The sequence below is a fragment of the Carcharhinus amblyrhynchos genome, chromosome 13 (assembly GCF_965287045.1).
Source record: "Carcharhinus amblyrhynchos chromosome 13, sCarAmb.v2.hapA, whole genome shotgun sequence".
NCBI lineage: Eukaryota > Metazoa > Chordata > Chondrichthyes > Carcharhiniformes > Carcharhinidae > Carcharhinus > Carcharhinus amblyrhynchos.
The window spans coordinates 67,616,485-67,632,161 of NC_137336.1; the positions used below are offsets into that span (position 1 = coordinate 67,616,485).

General features: G+C 46.2%; 1 protein-coding gene across 2 annotated transcripts in view; it reads right to left on the minus strand.

Moving 5' to 3' along the window:
• Positions 1–2,564: 2,564 nt before the first annotated feature.
• The window catches only part of LOC145351565 (T-cell leukemia homeobox protein 3-like), a 49,689-nt gene continuing 36,576 nt past the window's right edge, over positions 2,565–15,677 (minus strand). For both annotated transcript variants that reach the window (XM_080201158.1, XM_080201159.1), the window contains one exon: positions 2,565–2,775. In XM_080201158.1, coding sequence (XP_080057284.1) covers positions 2,565–2,775 — 211 coding nt within the window. The remainder of the gene's footprint in view (positions 2,776–15,677) is intronic.

Genomic DNA, 15,677 nt, shown 5'->3' on the forward strand with positions numbered 1-15,677 from the left:
TATTAGCTGTTTATTCCATAGACCATTCTGTCCCTTAACATTTCAGTTAGTGCTGGGCTGAATTTGCAGTGTTCTGCCAATCCCCAAGTCTTGCCATAAAGCCTGAAAGGGTCTCCTTGGCTCATGGATTGCTGTATGAAATTTGTTTCTCAACATAATGATCGCGAGGCAGAGGTTAAAATGATTTTTGACCAACTTCACAAATGACTGGTCAAATGACTTGATGTCTGGAGTGTCTGAGGGATGTTAATGTTCTTATTGAGCTGTAAGTATGTGAACCATAAACTGTTCGCAAAATAACCTTCCTTTTGTCTTCCAGGGTTATTTAATTTGCAGTGAAGTAATATCACAGCTTTTCTATATATTGTTCTTAGTCATCAACCTCTGGGTCAAATTACTTGGTCTTTCTTTTTCCGCACGTCCACTATGACTTGCACCAATTTTTTACAGATGTACCGTAGAAAGCATCCATTCCAGATGTATCACAGCTCGGTATGGTTCCTGCTCGGACCAAGATTGCAAGAAACTACAAAGAGTTGTGATTGTAGCCCAGTCCATCATGCAAACCAGCCTCCTATCCATTGATTCCATCTACACTTCCTGCTACCTTAGAAAAACAGCCAGCATAATCAAAGACCCAAACACCCTAGACATATTGTCTTCCATCCTTTTCCTTCAGGAAAAAGATAAAAGTCTGAGGTCACGTAACAATTGCCTCAAGAACAGCTTCTTCCCTGTTGTCACCAGACTTTTGACTGGATTCACCTTGTATTAAGTTGATCTTTCTGTACACCCTAGCTATGGCTGTAACACTATATTCTGCACTGTCTCCCTTCCTTCTCCACTATATACTCCATGAATGGCATACTTTGCCTGAATAGCACACAAGAAACAATACTTTTCACTGTATACACTGCATACGTGACAATAATAAATCAAATCAAATCATAGGCATTATGAAATGAGTGTACCCGACTTCTTACGCTCAACGCTCAAGTCTCCTCCCCCTCTAGCTGTGCACTGCGAACCTCAAAATTTTGATGCCTTGTTGCAAATGTAATAGATCGGGAGTAACTTGATGTAGCTTTAACTACAGAAGTGTTATTGTCACCGGAATATATAAGTAAAATTATAACAAAGTAAGACAAGTGTGACTGTTCTTCTGGATTTCTGGGCTCCATCTGCCAACCCTCCTTGATCTGTGTCCGCACCTTCTTGCTGTTTGGCTCAGCTTCCCACTGGAGCAATCCATAGAATCCTTGCCAGTCACGCAGCCCTCGGAACATGCCTCCCTTTCAAGGGCCATGTTGCTACAGAAATCTTTCGGTCTTCTTCTTATTTCAAAACTGTGAGAATAATGAGGAATAATCTGTAGGATTGTGTATTGATATGGAATAATATTCTTGTGTATGTTTCATATATAAATTGAAAGATTATTGAGAACCTTATTGATATCAGAGACACTTTTCCTGGTTAGAATTCAATCGGTTGCAGTTTTAATGTGATAATGGTGCAATGTTTGGGATGTGGGGTCAGAATGATAAAGATCCTTTTCATAAAGAAAACCGACCTTTATTTACACATTTTGTCAGTACAAATGAATAGTGTACAGTGCTTGTTATATACATTATATTACCTTAATCAAACCAAGAATCGAAGGCTGAGTTATATGAATTCATACATTTAAAATCTGCTCTTCTGCATGCTCTCACACAAAGATAGTTAACAGCTCTTGTATCTGGCCAGAGGCTGAAAGCTGGATCGAATTAAACAAGAGCGAATTTAAATAAAGACAAGACTTAGCAATAATAACAGAAATTGGAAGTTGCTGTATTCCTTGATGAAGACATGACATTAATAAAGTTCCTTGAACTCTCACACTGTCCAATAAGATATCTAGGTTAGTGTGCTCTATCTTGACCCTTGATTTTCTCAGTGAGTTCTGCTTCTCACAGGCCTCTGCCTCTGCCTGGGGCTGAAGTGGAGAGAGGCTGCAGTGCCCCAATCAGAAATGATGATACAATGTTAAAGTTCCACACCCACAAGAGGTTGAAATTGTGTCACAGCGATTTCTAATCTGTCCTGTGACCAGCAATGCTCAAAAGGAGAATTACTTTCATATTTCCAATGCTTCAAGTCAGCAAAAGACTTCTTTTGAATTCCTCCTTTTTTTCCTGAGGGGTTATTTAAAAATATATAATTATTAACAAAAAAACCTCTTAATCTTCTGGAAAGTTTGACAGCAGCTCATGTATCAGGATTCAGAGTAAATCATGAGTCTGTCCCCTGTAATTCCCCTCTCCAATTTCCCAATCCTGAAGGAGGCTTTTATAACTATTGCTGCTGTGTAAAAATGTTTCTCGTAGATGTTTTGTCACTTATATCAACACCCCCACCCCAGCTTCAAACACAGTTCAGTTCCAAAATGAGTCTGTCCCCACCTTGGGTGAGATTCTCTGACTCATTTTTCACCAGAATTCAACTTTTAAAGGGTTGGGGAAAAATAAAACACAAATAAATATCCTGGAGAGTCCGTCTCAGATTGATGTTCACCCCTTTAAGACTCACACTAAAGAGGTGACGACTGGGATTTTGCCATTATCTTCGGCCCACGGCTGCAGGTTCTGCAATGCGTACAAAGACGAGTTATGCAGGCACAGAGGGTCAGGCTGGATGGAATCATTGAGTGATTTCTGAAAGGCATCATGTTGCAGTTGTAACATCAGTCTATTGGCCTGTTGTCTCTCGGCCTCTCTCTCTTCTGCTGTCTGTCGCCTGGATGGGATAAACACACAATAACCCCATTAAAATCAGAGACCAACTCTTCACACCTAATCAAAAGGACCCTCAGTGACTTCTTGATCACCATATTAAACTATTGGTAGGGGGATTGAATTTTATTGGTAGGGGGATTGAATTTAGGAGTCGCAGCGTAATGTTGCAACTGTACACAACTCTGGTGCGGCCGCACTTGGAGTACTGTGTGCAGTTCTGGTCCCCACATTACAGGAAGGATGTGGAGGCTTTGGAGAGGGTGCAGAGGAGGTTTACCAGGATGTTGCCTGGTATGGAGGGGAGGTCCTATGAGGAGAGACTGAGGGATTTGGGGTTGTTTTCGCTGGAAAGAAGGCGGCTAAGAGGGGATTTTATTGAAACATGTAAGATGATTAGAGGTTTAGATAGGGTGGATAGTGATAGCCTTTTTCCTCTGATGGAGAAATCTAGCACGAGGGGGCATGGCTTTAAATTAAGGGGGGGTAGTTATAGGACGGATGTCAGGGGTAGGTTCTTTACCCAGAGGGTGGTGAGGGATTGGAATGCCCTGCCTGCTGCAGTTGTAAATGCGCCTAGTTTGGGGGCGTTTAAGAGGTCTGTGGACAGGTTTATGGACGAAAAGGGATTGGTTTAGGTTAGTGGGTCATTGTTTTGTAACTGGTCGGCGCAACATCGTGGGCTGAAGGGCCTGTTCTGCGCTGTAATGTTCTATGTTCTATGTTCTCTATCTGCTTCATTATCCATCACTGTTAGTGATGCACTCATTTCAGGACCCTGTGGGTTCAACCAGGAATGTCCCTGGTGAAGGAAGATGGTAGTCATGATGTGGAGATGCCGGCATTGGACTGGGGTAAACATAGTAAGAAGTCTCACAACATCAGGTTAGAGTCCAACAGGTTTATTTGGTAGTAAATGCCACTAGCTTTCAGAGCGCTGTTCCTTCATCAGGTGAGTGGAGAGTTCTGATCACTAACTGGGAATATAAAGGCACACACAGTTTAAACTGAAGAAGAATTAACAAGACTTAGGCCTAAAGTTGGCATGTGGTGACTTGGCGTGAGCCACATTGTGGAGAGCTTTTCTACAAGGGTAGCCGAGGGGGATTTCAATCCATCATCCTCTCTGCTTTCACTTAAAGCAAAATCAAACTGAACCCATTGTCCTGCTGTAACCTCACAGAAAGCCCCACCTCTCACACAGGTTGGAATTAAAAGATGAAATTGTCTCTCTGTGTCAATCCTTCAATCACACAGTATTCCACGCCCTGGGTTGACAGGAGCTCTTTCCCTCCCTGTTTCCACTTCCAGTTTCAAACCCCCTTTCCAACACAAGCAGGTTAGTGTGAACCTTTCCATAACTTGTCAAATCCCCGGGAACAAATTTGAATGTCTCCTTTAATGATGCTTCCCAGCCTTGTGCTTCACCCTGTTCTAGCATGTTTCCATGTCAGGATGGAGTCTAATCCATTTTCCTTCCAACACCAGGTTAAAGTCCAACAGGTTTATTTGGTAGCAAAAGCCACTAGTTTTCGGGTCTCTGACCCTTCGTCAGGTGAGTGGAGAGTTTTTTTTTCAGCACAAACAGGCCCTTCGGCCCACAAGTTGCACTGATCATATCCATACCTACCAGTTCTGATCATAATCGGGGGATGTAAAGACAGTTTACAGTGGACAATTCTGTAAACTGAGTGTGTGTCTTTACATCCCCTGTTTGTGATCAGAACTCTCCACTCACCTGGCGAAGGGTCAGAGACCTGAAAGCTAGTGGCTTTTGCTACCAAATAAATCTGTTGGACTTTAACCTGGCATTGTGAGACTTCTTACTGTGTTTACCCCAGTCTAACACTGGCATCTCCACATCATGACTACCATCTTTCTTCACCAGGGACGTTTCTGGTTGAACCCACAGGGTCCTGAATCTGAGTCCATCATTAACAGCGAAGTAAGATGAAGCAGATAGTCTAACATGGTGATCAAGAGGACAAGCTACAATCTCCCCCCAGCCCCAGTGACCCACCAAACAGTGGAGTCATTTTGACAATCTCTAGGCAAATCCACTGTGAAAAAGAACACATCTAGAACATAGAACATTACAGCGCAGTACAGGCCCTTCGGCCCTCAATGTTACGCCGACCAGTGGAACCAATCTAATGACCCTCTAACCTAAACTATTCCAATGTTATCCATATGCTTATCCACTGACCATTTGAACACCCTTAAAGTTGGCGAGTCCACAACTGCTGCAGGCAGGGCATTCCACGACCTTACTACCCTCTGAGTAAAGAACCTGTCTCTGACATCCATCCTATCTAATACTACCCATCTAATACTAAACAGAAAAAAACTTCCCCTTCCAGCACCCCAATTTGTAACAAAAATAGCAGATGATTAATTAAAAGTCTGGCACTCATGTCCTGTTGTGAAAAGTTCACATTTCCCCTTAAAGATCTGTGACTCTCCACATGACAGAAACACCGATGGCAGCATTAAACATCACAGTCCAAGTCATTAAGTGGAAGTGCAAGAGTCCCAACACTCATCCCTGGGGAACTCCAAACCTTTCTCCAATCTGAAAAACAACTACTTATCCCTGCTCTCTGTTTTCTGTCACTCAGCCAATTTCTTATCCAAGGGCCTACTTTTCCTTGTGCTCATACATCTGTTGTGTGGCACTATATGTGAAAATCCATACAGGCCATTTCAACAGCATTACCCATATCAACCTTCTCAAAAACTCCAGCAAGTTAGTTAAACATGATTTTCTTTTAAAAATATCCATGTTGTTTTTCTTTAGCTATCTTGCACCTGACCAAGAAACTATTGATTTTGACCCAAACTATAGTTTCCAGAACTTTCCATTCCACTGAACTCAAACAGACTGGTTTGTGGTTGCTGGCATTATCCTTGCAGCCTTTTTGAACAAGGGAGTAATATTCACAATTCTCCAATCCTCCAGCACCAGCTTTGTGTCTAAGGAACACTGTAAGATTATCACTGGTGCCTCAGCAATTTCCACTCTCATTTCCCTCAGTCCCCCTCGGATGCATATCATTCAATCCTGGTACCTTATCAATTTTGAGTAAAGGCAGTCTTTCTAACACTTCCTCCTTCTTCCAGTGTACCAGTTATCTTCTCTGATACCTCTGCCTGGGCAGCATCTTTTTCCTTTGTAAAGGCAGATGCAAAATACTCATTTAAAACCTTCACTATTTCTTCTGTCTCCACAAGTAAGTCCCTAATCAGCCTTAATCTTTTTTTTAACCACCCTATTATTTACTGGATTTGCCCATTTCACTGATCTCTGTCCACCTGATGTCTGTAATGCTTCTGAATTTCATATAATCTATGAACTGTGCTCTCCATGCCCAAATCCAGATCATTATTATACAAAATAGCAGCAATCCTCATACTAACCCCTAAAAGACTGTATATTTCCCTCCAGTCTGAAAACACATCCACTCACCATTATCTCTGCTTTCTGTTCCTCAGTCACTTTCAAATCCATGTACCCCTGCCCCTTTCATCCCAGTGTTTTTGGTTTTGATAACAGGTTTTTTATCCGGCATTTCCCAATACCTTTTGAAAGTCCAGATGCATCACTCTCACTAACCCTCTCCCCTACTTCATCAAACACTATCCAAACACTATTTGCCCTTTAACAAATCCATGGACGTCATTGGTCTCTTTCCAAATGACAATTCGGTTTCTCCTGGCCTACTGCCTCAAAAGGTTTCACCGACAGTATGTTAGGCTGGTTTCCTTGTAATTGCTGGATTGCCGCTGCCCCCACCGCTGCCCCCAACACCCCCCCCCCCACCCCCCCGCTGAGGGGTCGAGGGACCAGGCGAGGACAAGGGGGTGAGGGGGGAGGGCGGGGGACGAAGGGGTGAGAGGGGAGGGGGCAATCAAAGGGATGAGTGAGTGGGTGAGCGAGGGGGCGAGAGAGGGGATGGGACAGGGGGTGAGGGGGCGAGTGAGGAGGCGAGCGGATTGGCAAGAGGTCAAGCAAGGGGGTGAGGCGGTGGGCGAGGAGGCAAGCGAGGGAGGGAGCGAGGGGGCGAGTGAGGGGGCGAACGAGGAGGCGAGATGGTGGACAAGGGGGCGAAGGGGTGGGCGAGGAGATGAAGGGGAGGGTGAGGGGACAAGGGGCGAGGAGGCAAGTGAGGGGGCAGGGGTGCGTGCGAATTGCCGAGGGGGCAAGGAAGTGAGTGAGAGGGTGAGGGTGCAGGTAAGGGACGAGGCATGTAGGGGGCGAGGGGGCAGGTGAGGGGCCAGGCGAGGGGACGGGGCTGAGGGGCCGGGTGAGGACAAGGGGGCAAGGGGGAGGGCAAGGATAAGGGGGTGAGAGGCGAGGGCGAGGGGTTGGGCGAGGGTGCGAGGGGGAAAGTGAGGGGTTGGGCGAGGGGGCGGGCGAGGGAGTGGGCAAGGGGGTGGGCAAGGGGGCAGGCTAGGGGGGTGAGTGGGGGGGGCCGAGAAAGGGGCGAGGAGGCAAGTGGGGGGGGCAAGTGGGCGAGTGGGGGCGAGGGGGTGAGCGAGGGGACAAGGGGGCGAGAGAGGGGGAGAGTGAGGGGGAGAGCGAGGGGACGAGGAGGAGAGCAAGGGGGGAGCAAAGGGGAGAGCAAGGGGGGTGAGGGCGAGGGGGAGAGCGAGTGGGTTGAGTGGGAGAGCAAAGGGGAGGGGGGAGAGTGAGGGGACAAGTGAGGGGGAGAGTGATGGGGAGAGCAAAGGGGAGAGAGGGACAGAGAGGTGGGCGAGGTGGAGAGCGAGGGGGGTGAGGGGGAGAGTGGGGGGGGGGTGAGGGGGAGAGCGAGGGGGAGGGCGAGGGGGTAAGCAAGGTGGTGAGGGCTTGAGGGGGCAAATGAGATGGTGAGGGGGGCGAGCGAGGCGGCGAGTGAGGCGGTGAGCAAGAGGGTGAGGAGTTGAGCAAAGGGGTGAGGAGGTGAGCGAGGGGGTGAGCGAGGGGTGAGGGGGCGAGCGAAGGGGGTGAGGAAGCAGGCGAGGGGCTAGGTGGCGTGTAAGGGGGTGAGGGGGTGGGTGAGGGAGCGAGGGGATGGGTGAGGGCGAGAGTGGGCGGGCGAGGGGGTGTGCGAGGGGGCGAGGGGGCAAGGAGGCAGGTGAGGGCATGAGGTGGCAGGCGAGGGTGTGAGGGGGTGGGTGAGAGCGCAAGGGGGTGGGTGAGAACGCGAGGGGGCGGGAGAGGGGGTGAGGTGCAGGTGAGGGGGTGAGGGGCGGACGAGGGGGTGAGGGCGTGAGCGTGTATGCCAGGTGGCTAGCGGGCAAGGGGGCAGGCGAGTGGGTAAGGGGTTGGGTGAGGGTGCGAGGGGGCGGACAAGTGGGCGTGGTGCAGATGAGGAGCGAATGAGGGGGCCAGGGGGCTGGCGGGGGAGGAGCGTGAGCAGATAGGGAGGGTGCGAGGGGATTGAGTTAGGGGAGTGATTGAGGGAATGGTTGTGTTGGTGAATGAAATCTGAAATATTTTGAAGCTTTAAGATTGAAACTGAATTTTCAATAATAAGATGCAAAATCTGCATTGGTTAGAATAGAGTACGTGAATGGGTCAATGAATGTTAATATTATACCCCTGTCAAACAAGAAGCTCATTTCTCTGACTTAATTCTCAAATAGATAGGGTGATTGCTCTGAATATATTTAATTAGAGTTGCATGCCAACCAAACTCTGAAGGTACAAACGTGTCAATTGGATGAGGGCAATTTCTCATGGGTTTGGGCTAGTGGTTTAATAAGGATTTACAGATGGGCAGGCTGGTGCATGTTGTGTTTGAGAATTACGTTTGTGAGATTTAACGTTTGTATAAGAAATGTTTGTGTTAAATACGGAGATACATATAAACGTCCATGATAAATACACGTGTAGGAAGTATGTAAATATATGAAGTTGAATATTTAATGCATCATATATTTGAGGGAGTTTTTACACATTTATGAGAGACAGAAATACATCCAGAGAGAGTATTCGTGTGTGTGATCTAGAATGGGCTGATGGCCTAAAGAAGTTTTGATGCTGTACTGTGTGAATATGGTATGATTGTTCATGTTGGTTACAGCTTATTTATTTAACATTGAAACAGAACAGGGAAAATAATGATTATTTGCAGTCTGTTGAAACAGACACACACCTCACGAACAAACATGCTCACACACAAGGAGGCAAACTAATCCTTTCAATAACACCCCCTCCCAAACCCCCAATCCCCCATGCACCCCCAGCGTGTTATCATTGGTTGCATTATAACATCTCACATCCACTCCAATGTACCCACTCAAACCCTCATCCACTCTCCCATACATTCTAATATACCCAGTCATACCCATCCACACACTCACACCCACTCTCAAACACACACCCACCATACACTAACTGTAACACATTCTAATACACTCAGTTACACACCCATGACACATACTCCAACACACACTGTCACTCCCACTCATATACACACTCTGACACACACACATATGAACACACTCTCTCATACACACATGAACACACTCTCAACGCATTCACTCACACACATTTACTGAAACTTCCATCCTTGTTCGTGGCTGGGATTTTCCGATGCTGCTGCAGTGAATGGAGTTTTGGCTAGAATGCCAGATTCTCTGTCCTCAACATGCCAAGTGCAGTGGGGTGGACACAGACGAGATCGGTCACCTTCTTGAAGCAGGTAGCAACTTCAAATTGGTGTAGAGTGATATTTGTTACACAAATATTAAAAATGCTTACCACTCTATCGCTCGCCACACTTTGGCAAATTAGACCACAAGGCTGTGCTCTTGCTCTTGGCTTACAAACAAAAACTGAAACGGGAGAATCTGTCAAAGAAAATCATGCAATGTTGGTCTGAGGAATTGGATGATCCCCTATGGAACTGCTTAGAGTCAGTAGGCTGGTCAGTATATTAAAAACTCTGCAACCAGCCTGAAAGAGTACACCACTACAGTAACTGACTTCATCAGTAAGTGTGTAGAAGACTGTGTGCCAAAGAAGCAAATCCATGTTTCTCCTGACCGGAAACCATGAATGAACAGGGATATCCAATGCCAGATGAAGTCCAGGTTTGAGGCATTCAAGTCAGGTGACCCTGACCTACACTTGAAACACAGTAAGCAGCCTCACAACACCAGGTTAAAGTCCAATAGATTTATTTGGTAGCAAAAGCCACTAGCTTTCGGAGTACTGCTCCTTCATCAGGTGAGTGGGATTTCAGATCACAAACAGGGCATATAAAGACACAAACTCAATTTACAAAATAATGGTTGGAATGCGAGTCTCTACGGGAAATCAAGTCTTAAAGCCTCTGATTTTTGGGTAAGTGTTCTCCAACGTGGCCTTCATGACCACACGACAATGCAGAGTCTCTGACAGAGACTGATGGCCAAGTTCCGCACGGCCTCACCCGGGATCTTGGGTTCATGTCGCACTATCTGCAACCCTCATGACTTGCCTGGGCTTGTAAAATCTCACTAACTGCCCTGGCTGGAGACAATACACATCTCTTTAACCTGTGCTTAACACTCTCTCCACTCACATTGTCTGTACCTTTAAGACTTGATTACCGGTAAAGACTCACATTCCAAACATTATTTTGTAAATTGAGTTTGTGACTTTATATGCCCTGTTTGTGATCTGAAATCCCACTCACCTGATGAAGGAGCAATACTCCGAAAGCTAGTGGCTTTTTCTAGAAATAAACCTGTTGGAATTTAACCTGGTGTTGTGAGGCTTCTTACTGTGTTTACCCCAGTCCAATGCCAGCATCTCCATACGATGGCTATACTTGAAAGCCAGATATGATCTACAGAGATCCATTAAAGATGCCAAAAGACAATGCCAGACCAAGCTAGAATCCCAGGGATTCCCGCCGACTACGGCAAGGTTTGCAAGACATAACAGGCTACAAGATGAAGGCAGATAAAATGACATGCTCCAATGCACCCCTTCCCAATGAGCTCAATGCATTCTATGCCCATTTTGAACAAGAGATCAGCGAGAGCACTCCCACCATCCTGGAAGCCTCAGATGAACCTGTATCCGAGGTCACCATTGCCAATGTCAGAGCAGCCTTCTCAAAAGTCAACCTAAGGAAAGCAACTATCCCAGATGGGGTACCCAGACAAGCACTCGGGTCATAGAACATAGAACACTACAACACAAACAGGCCCTTTGGCCCACAAGTTGCGCTGATCACATCTATACCTACCAAGGCATAGAACTATCTGTAACTTCCAATGCCATTATATCCCATATACTCATCCAGAAGTCTTTTAAAAGACCCCAGCGAGTTTGCCTCTACCACCACCGATGGCAGCCGATTCCACTCACTCACCACCCTCTGAGTGAAAAACTTACCCCTAACATCTCCTCTGTACTTGCTTCCCAGCACCTTAAACCTGTGTCCTCTCATAGCGACCATTTCAGCCCTGGGAAATAGCCTCCAAGAATCCGCCCTATCTATTCCTCTCAACATTTTATAAACCTCTATCAGGTTGCCTCTCAACCTTCGTCTCTCCAGGGAGAAGAGACCTAGATCCCTCAACCTATCTTCATAAGGCATGCCTCCCAATCCAGGCAACATCCTTGTAAGTCTCCTCTACACCCTCTCAATAGCTTCCACATCCTTCCTGTAGTGAGGCGACCAGGAAGTCCTAGTGATAGTCCTAGATTAGTGAGGTCCTGCGTGAACCAGCTGGCAGTATTATTCACAGACATCTTGAACCCCCCTATACACGATCTGAGGTCCTTATCTGCTTCCAGAAGGCAACCATCATCTCGGTACCAAAGAAAAGCCAGGCAATGTGCTGATCATCCGATAGCTCTGACATCCATCATTATAACAAAGAACAAAGAACAAGTGCTTCAAAGGTTAGTCATGGCATGAATCAATTCCTGCCTACCAGACTGCCTGAATTCACTATAGTTCACCTATTGCCACAACAGCAGACACCATTTCCCTATCCCTATACTCAACCTTGGAACACCTAGATAACAAAGACACCTATGACAGGCTCCCGTTCATAGACTTTTGCTCAGTTTTTAATACCTATGAGTTTCATTTCCAAACTTCATGGCCTGGGGCTCAGCTCCTCCTTCTGCAACTGGATTCTAGACTTTCTAATCCACAGACCACAGTCAGCAAGGACAGGCAAAAACACTTCTTCCACGATCATCCTCAACATTGGTGCTCTGCAAGGCTGTGTCCTCAGCCCCGTACTATACTCCTTATACATCTATGACTGTGTGGTCAAATTCCTATCCAACTCGATTTTCAAGTTTGCTGATGACACCACCGTAGTGGGTGAGAACTCAAATAATGACAAGACACAGTACAGCAAAGAGATAGAAAATCTGGTGAGCTGATGTGATGACAATAATCTCTCCCCCAATGTCAACAAAATGAAAGAGATAGTAATTGACTTCAGGAAGCATAGTGGAGGGCATGCCCCCATCTACATCAATGGGGACAAAATAGAAATGGTCTAGAGCTTCATGTTTTTAGGTGTCCAGATCACCAACAATCTGTCCTGTTCCCTACAAGCCCAGCAAATCCTCTACTTTCTCAGGAGACTAAGGAAATTTGGCATGCCTGCTACAGATGCACCATAGAAAGCATTATTTCTGATTGTAATACAGCTTGGTATGGCTCCTGCTCTGTCTAAGACCGCAAGAAGCTACAAAGGGTTATGGATGAAGCCCAGTCCATCACTCAAACCAGCCTCCCATCCATTAACACTGTCTACACTTCCCGCTGCCTTGGAGAAACAGCTATCATAATCAAGCACCCCAGGCACCCCAAACATTCTCTCTTCCAACTTCTTCCAGCAGGAAAAAGATATGCCTGAGGATATGTTCCAACCGACTCAAGAACAGCTTCTTCCCTGCTGCCATCAGTCTTTTGAATGGACTTTCCTCGTATTAAGTTGATCTTTCTCTACCCCCAGCTATGACTGTAACAGTACATTTTGCACTCTCTTCTGCCCTTCTTCATGTATGATATGCTTTGTCTGCATAATGCACAAGGAGCAATACTGTATACTAATACATGTGACAGTAATAAATCAAATCAGAATTCCGCCCATTCTAACATACAGTCTAACACACACAAATGTTTCGTCTCACACACACACACATTTTAAATGCATTTTAAATGTGTTCACGCAGGGGGACAAGAATATAGCTGAGGAGGACACTGGGTCGCAGGGGAGTAGAATAGACAGTATTACAGTTGATAAGGAGGATGTGCTGGATATTCTTGAGGGATTGAAGATAGATAAGTCCCCTGGTCTGGATGGGATTTACCCTAGGATTCTCTGGGAGGCAAGGGAAGTGATTGCAGAGCCTCTGGCTCTGATCTTCAGGTCGTCGTTGGCCTCTGGTATAGTACCGGAAGATTGGAGGTTAGCGAATGTTGTCCCATTGTTTAAGAAGGGGAACAGAGACTTCCCTGGGAATTATAGACCGGTGAGTCTCACTTCTGTTGTGGGCAAGGTTTTAGAAAAAATTATTAGGGACAGGATTTATAGTTATTTGGAGAGTAATGAATTGATTGGAGATAGTCAGCATGGTTTTGTAGCAGGTAGGTCGTGCCTTACTAACCTTATTGAGTTTTTTGAAAAAGTGACCAAAGAGATGGATGGGGGTAAGGCAGTTGACGTGGTATATATGGATTTTAGTAAGGCGTTTGATAAGGTTCACCATGGTAGGCTTCTGCAGAAAATGCAGATGTATGGGATTGAGGGTAATCTAGGAAATTGGATCAGGAATTGGCTAGCAGATAGGAGACAGAGGGTGGTGGTTGATGGTAAATATTCGTCATGGAGTTCGGTTACGAGTGGTGTGCCTCAGGGATCTGTTTTGGGGCCACTGCTGTTTGTAATTTTTATTAATGATCTGGATGAGGGTATAGTTGGGTGGATTAGTAAATTTGCTGATGACACCAAAGTCGGAGGTGTGGTAGATTGTGAGGAAGGGTGTCATAGTTTGCAGGAAGACTTGGACAGGTTGCAGAGCTGGGCCGAGAGGTGGCGGATGGAGTTTAATGCGGAGAAGTGTGAGGTAATTCACTTTGGTAGGAATAACAGATGTGTTGAGTATAGGGTTAACGGGAGGACTTTGAGTAGTGTGGATGAACAGAGGGATCTAGGTGTATGTGTACATAGATCCCTGAAAGTTGGGAATCAAGTAGATAGGGTTGTTAAGAAGGCATACGGTGTCTTGGCGTTTATTGGTAGGGGGATTGAATTTAGGAGTCGCAGCGTCATGTTGCAACTGTTGCAGCAGGTGGTCAGGAAGGCGAATGGGATGCTGGCCTTCATAGCGAGGGGGATTGAATATAAAAGTAGGGAGGTCTTGCTGCAGCTGTATAGGGCATTGGTGAGGCCGCAGCTGGAGTACTGTGTGCAGTTTTGGGCGCCGCACCTGCGCAAGGGTATTTTGGCCCTGGAGGGAGTGCAGAGGAGGTTTACTAGGCTGATACCGGAGTTGAGGGGATTGAGCTATGAGGAGAGGCTGAATAAACTAGGCTTGTACTCGTTAGAGTTTAGAAGAATGAGGGGAGATCTCATTGAGACGTATAAGATGATGAATGGGATGGATAGGATAGAGGTGGAGAGACTCTTCCCGCTCAAAAAAGACAGTAGGACTAGGGGGCACAGCCTCAAGATAAAGGGGAGGCGGTTTAGAACGGAGTTGAGGAGGAACTTCTTCACTCAAAGGGTGGTGAATCTCTGGAATTCTCTGCCCGTTGAAGTGGTGGAGGCTGCCTCGCTAAATATTTTTAAGAAGCGGGTTGATGGGTTCTTGATAAGAGAGGGGATTAAGGGTTATGGGGAGAGGGCGGGAAAGTGGAACTGAGCCACAACAGATCAGCCATGATCTTATTGAATGGCAGGGCAGGCTCGAAGGGCTAGATGGCCTACTCCTGCTCCTATTTCTTATGTTCTTATGTAACTGTACACAACTCTGGTGCGGCCGCACTTGGAGTATTGTGTGCAGTTCTGGTCCCCACATTACAGGAAGGATGTGGAGGCTTTGGAGAGGGTGCAGAGGAGGTTTACCAGGATGTTGCCTGGTATGGAGGGGAGGTCCTATGAGGAGAGACTGAGGGATTTGGGGTTGTTTTCGCTGGAAAGAAGGCGGCTAAGAGAGGATCTTATTGAAACATATAAGATGATTAGAGGTTTAGATAGGGTGGACAGTGATAGCCTTTTTCCTCGGATGGAGAAATCTAGCACGAGGGGGCATGGCTTTAAATCAAGGGGGGGTAGTTATAGGACGGATGTCAAGGGTAGGTTCTTTACCCAGAGGGTGGTGAGGGATTGGAATGCCCTGCCTGCTGCGGTTGTAAATGCGCCTAGTTTGGGGGCGTTTAAGAGATCCGTGGATAGGTTTATGGACGAAAAGGGATTGGTTTAGGTTAGTGGGTCATTGTTTTTTAACTGGTTGGCGCAACATCGTGGGCCGAAGGGCCTGTTCTGCGCTGTAATGTTCTATGTTCTATATAACAAAAGCAAAATACTGAGGATGCTGGAAATCTGAAATAAAAACAGAAGTTGCTGAAAATAACAGCAGATTTTCAGCTTCAGAGAAATCGAATCGTATTTCACTCAAAACATTCACATGCTGCTGGAGCTGCTGAGTATTTCCAGCATTTTCTGTTTACATTTTACAGGCTCGTTCTGTTCAGTTTTTAATAATGTCACAATCTAACGCAAATGCTCTGCAGTATTTTTACAACAAAATACATTCGAATAGTTAGCTTTGATTTAAGATGATGCACTCACACCTCCATCATCTCATTCACCAAGGGAGACTTGCCCATTTCAGAGAGAAAGAGAAATCTGAATGTGCATTGCTGCCATCATTCATCCTTGAAATCTCCCCTG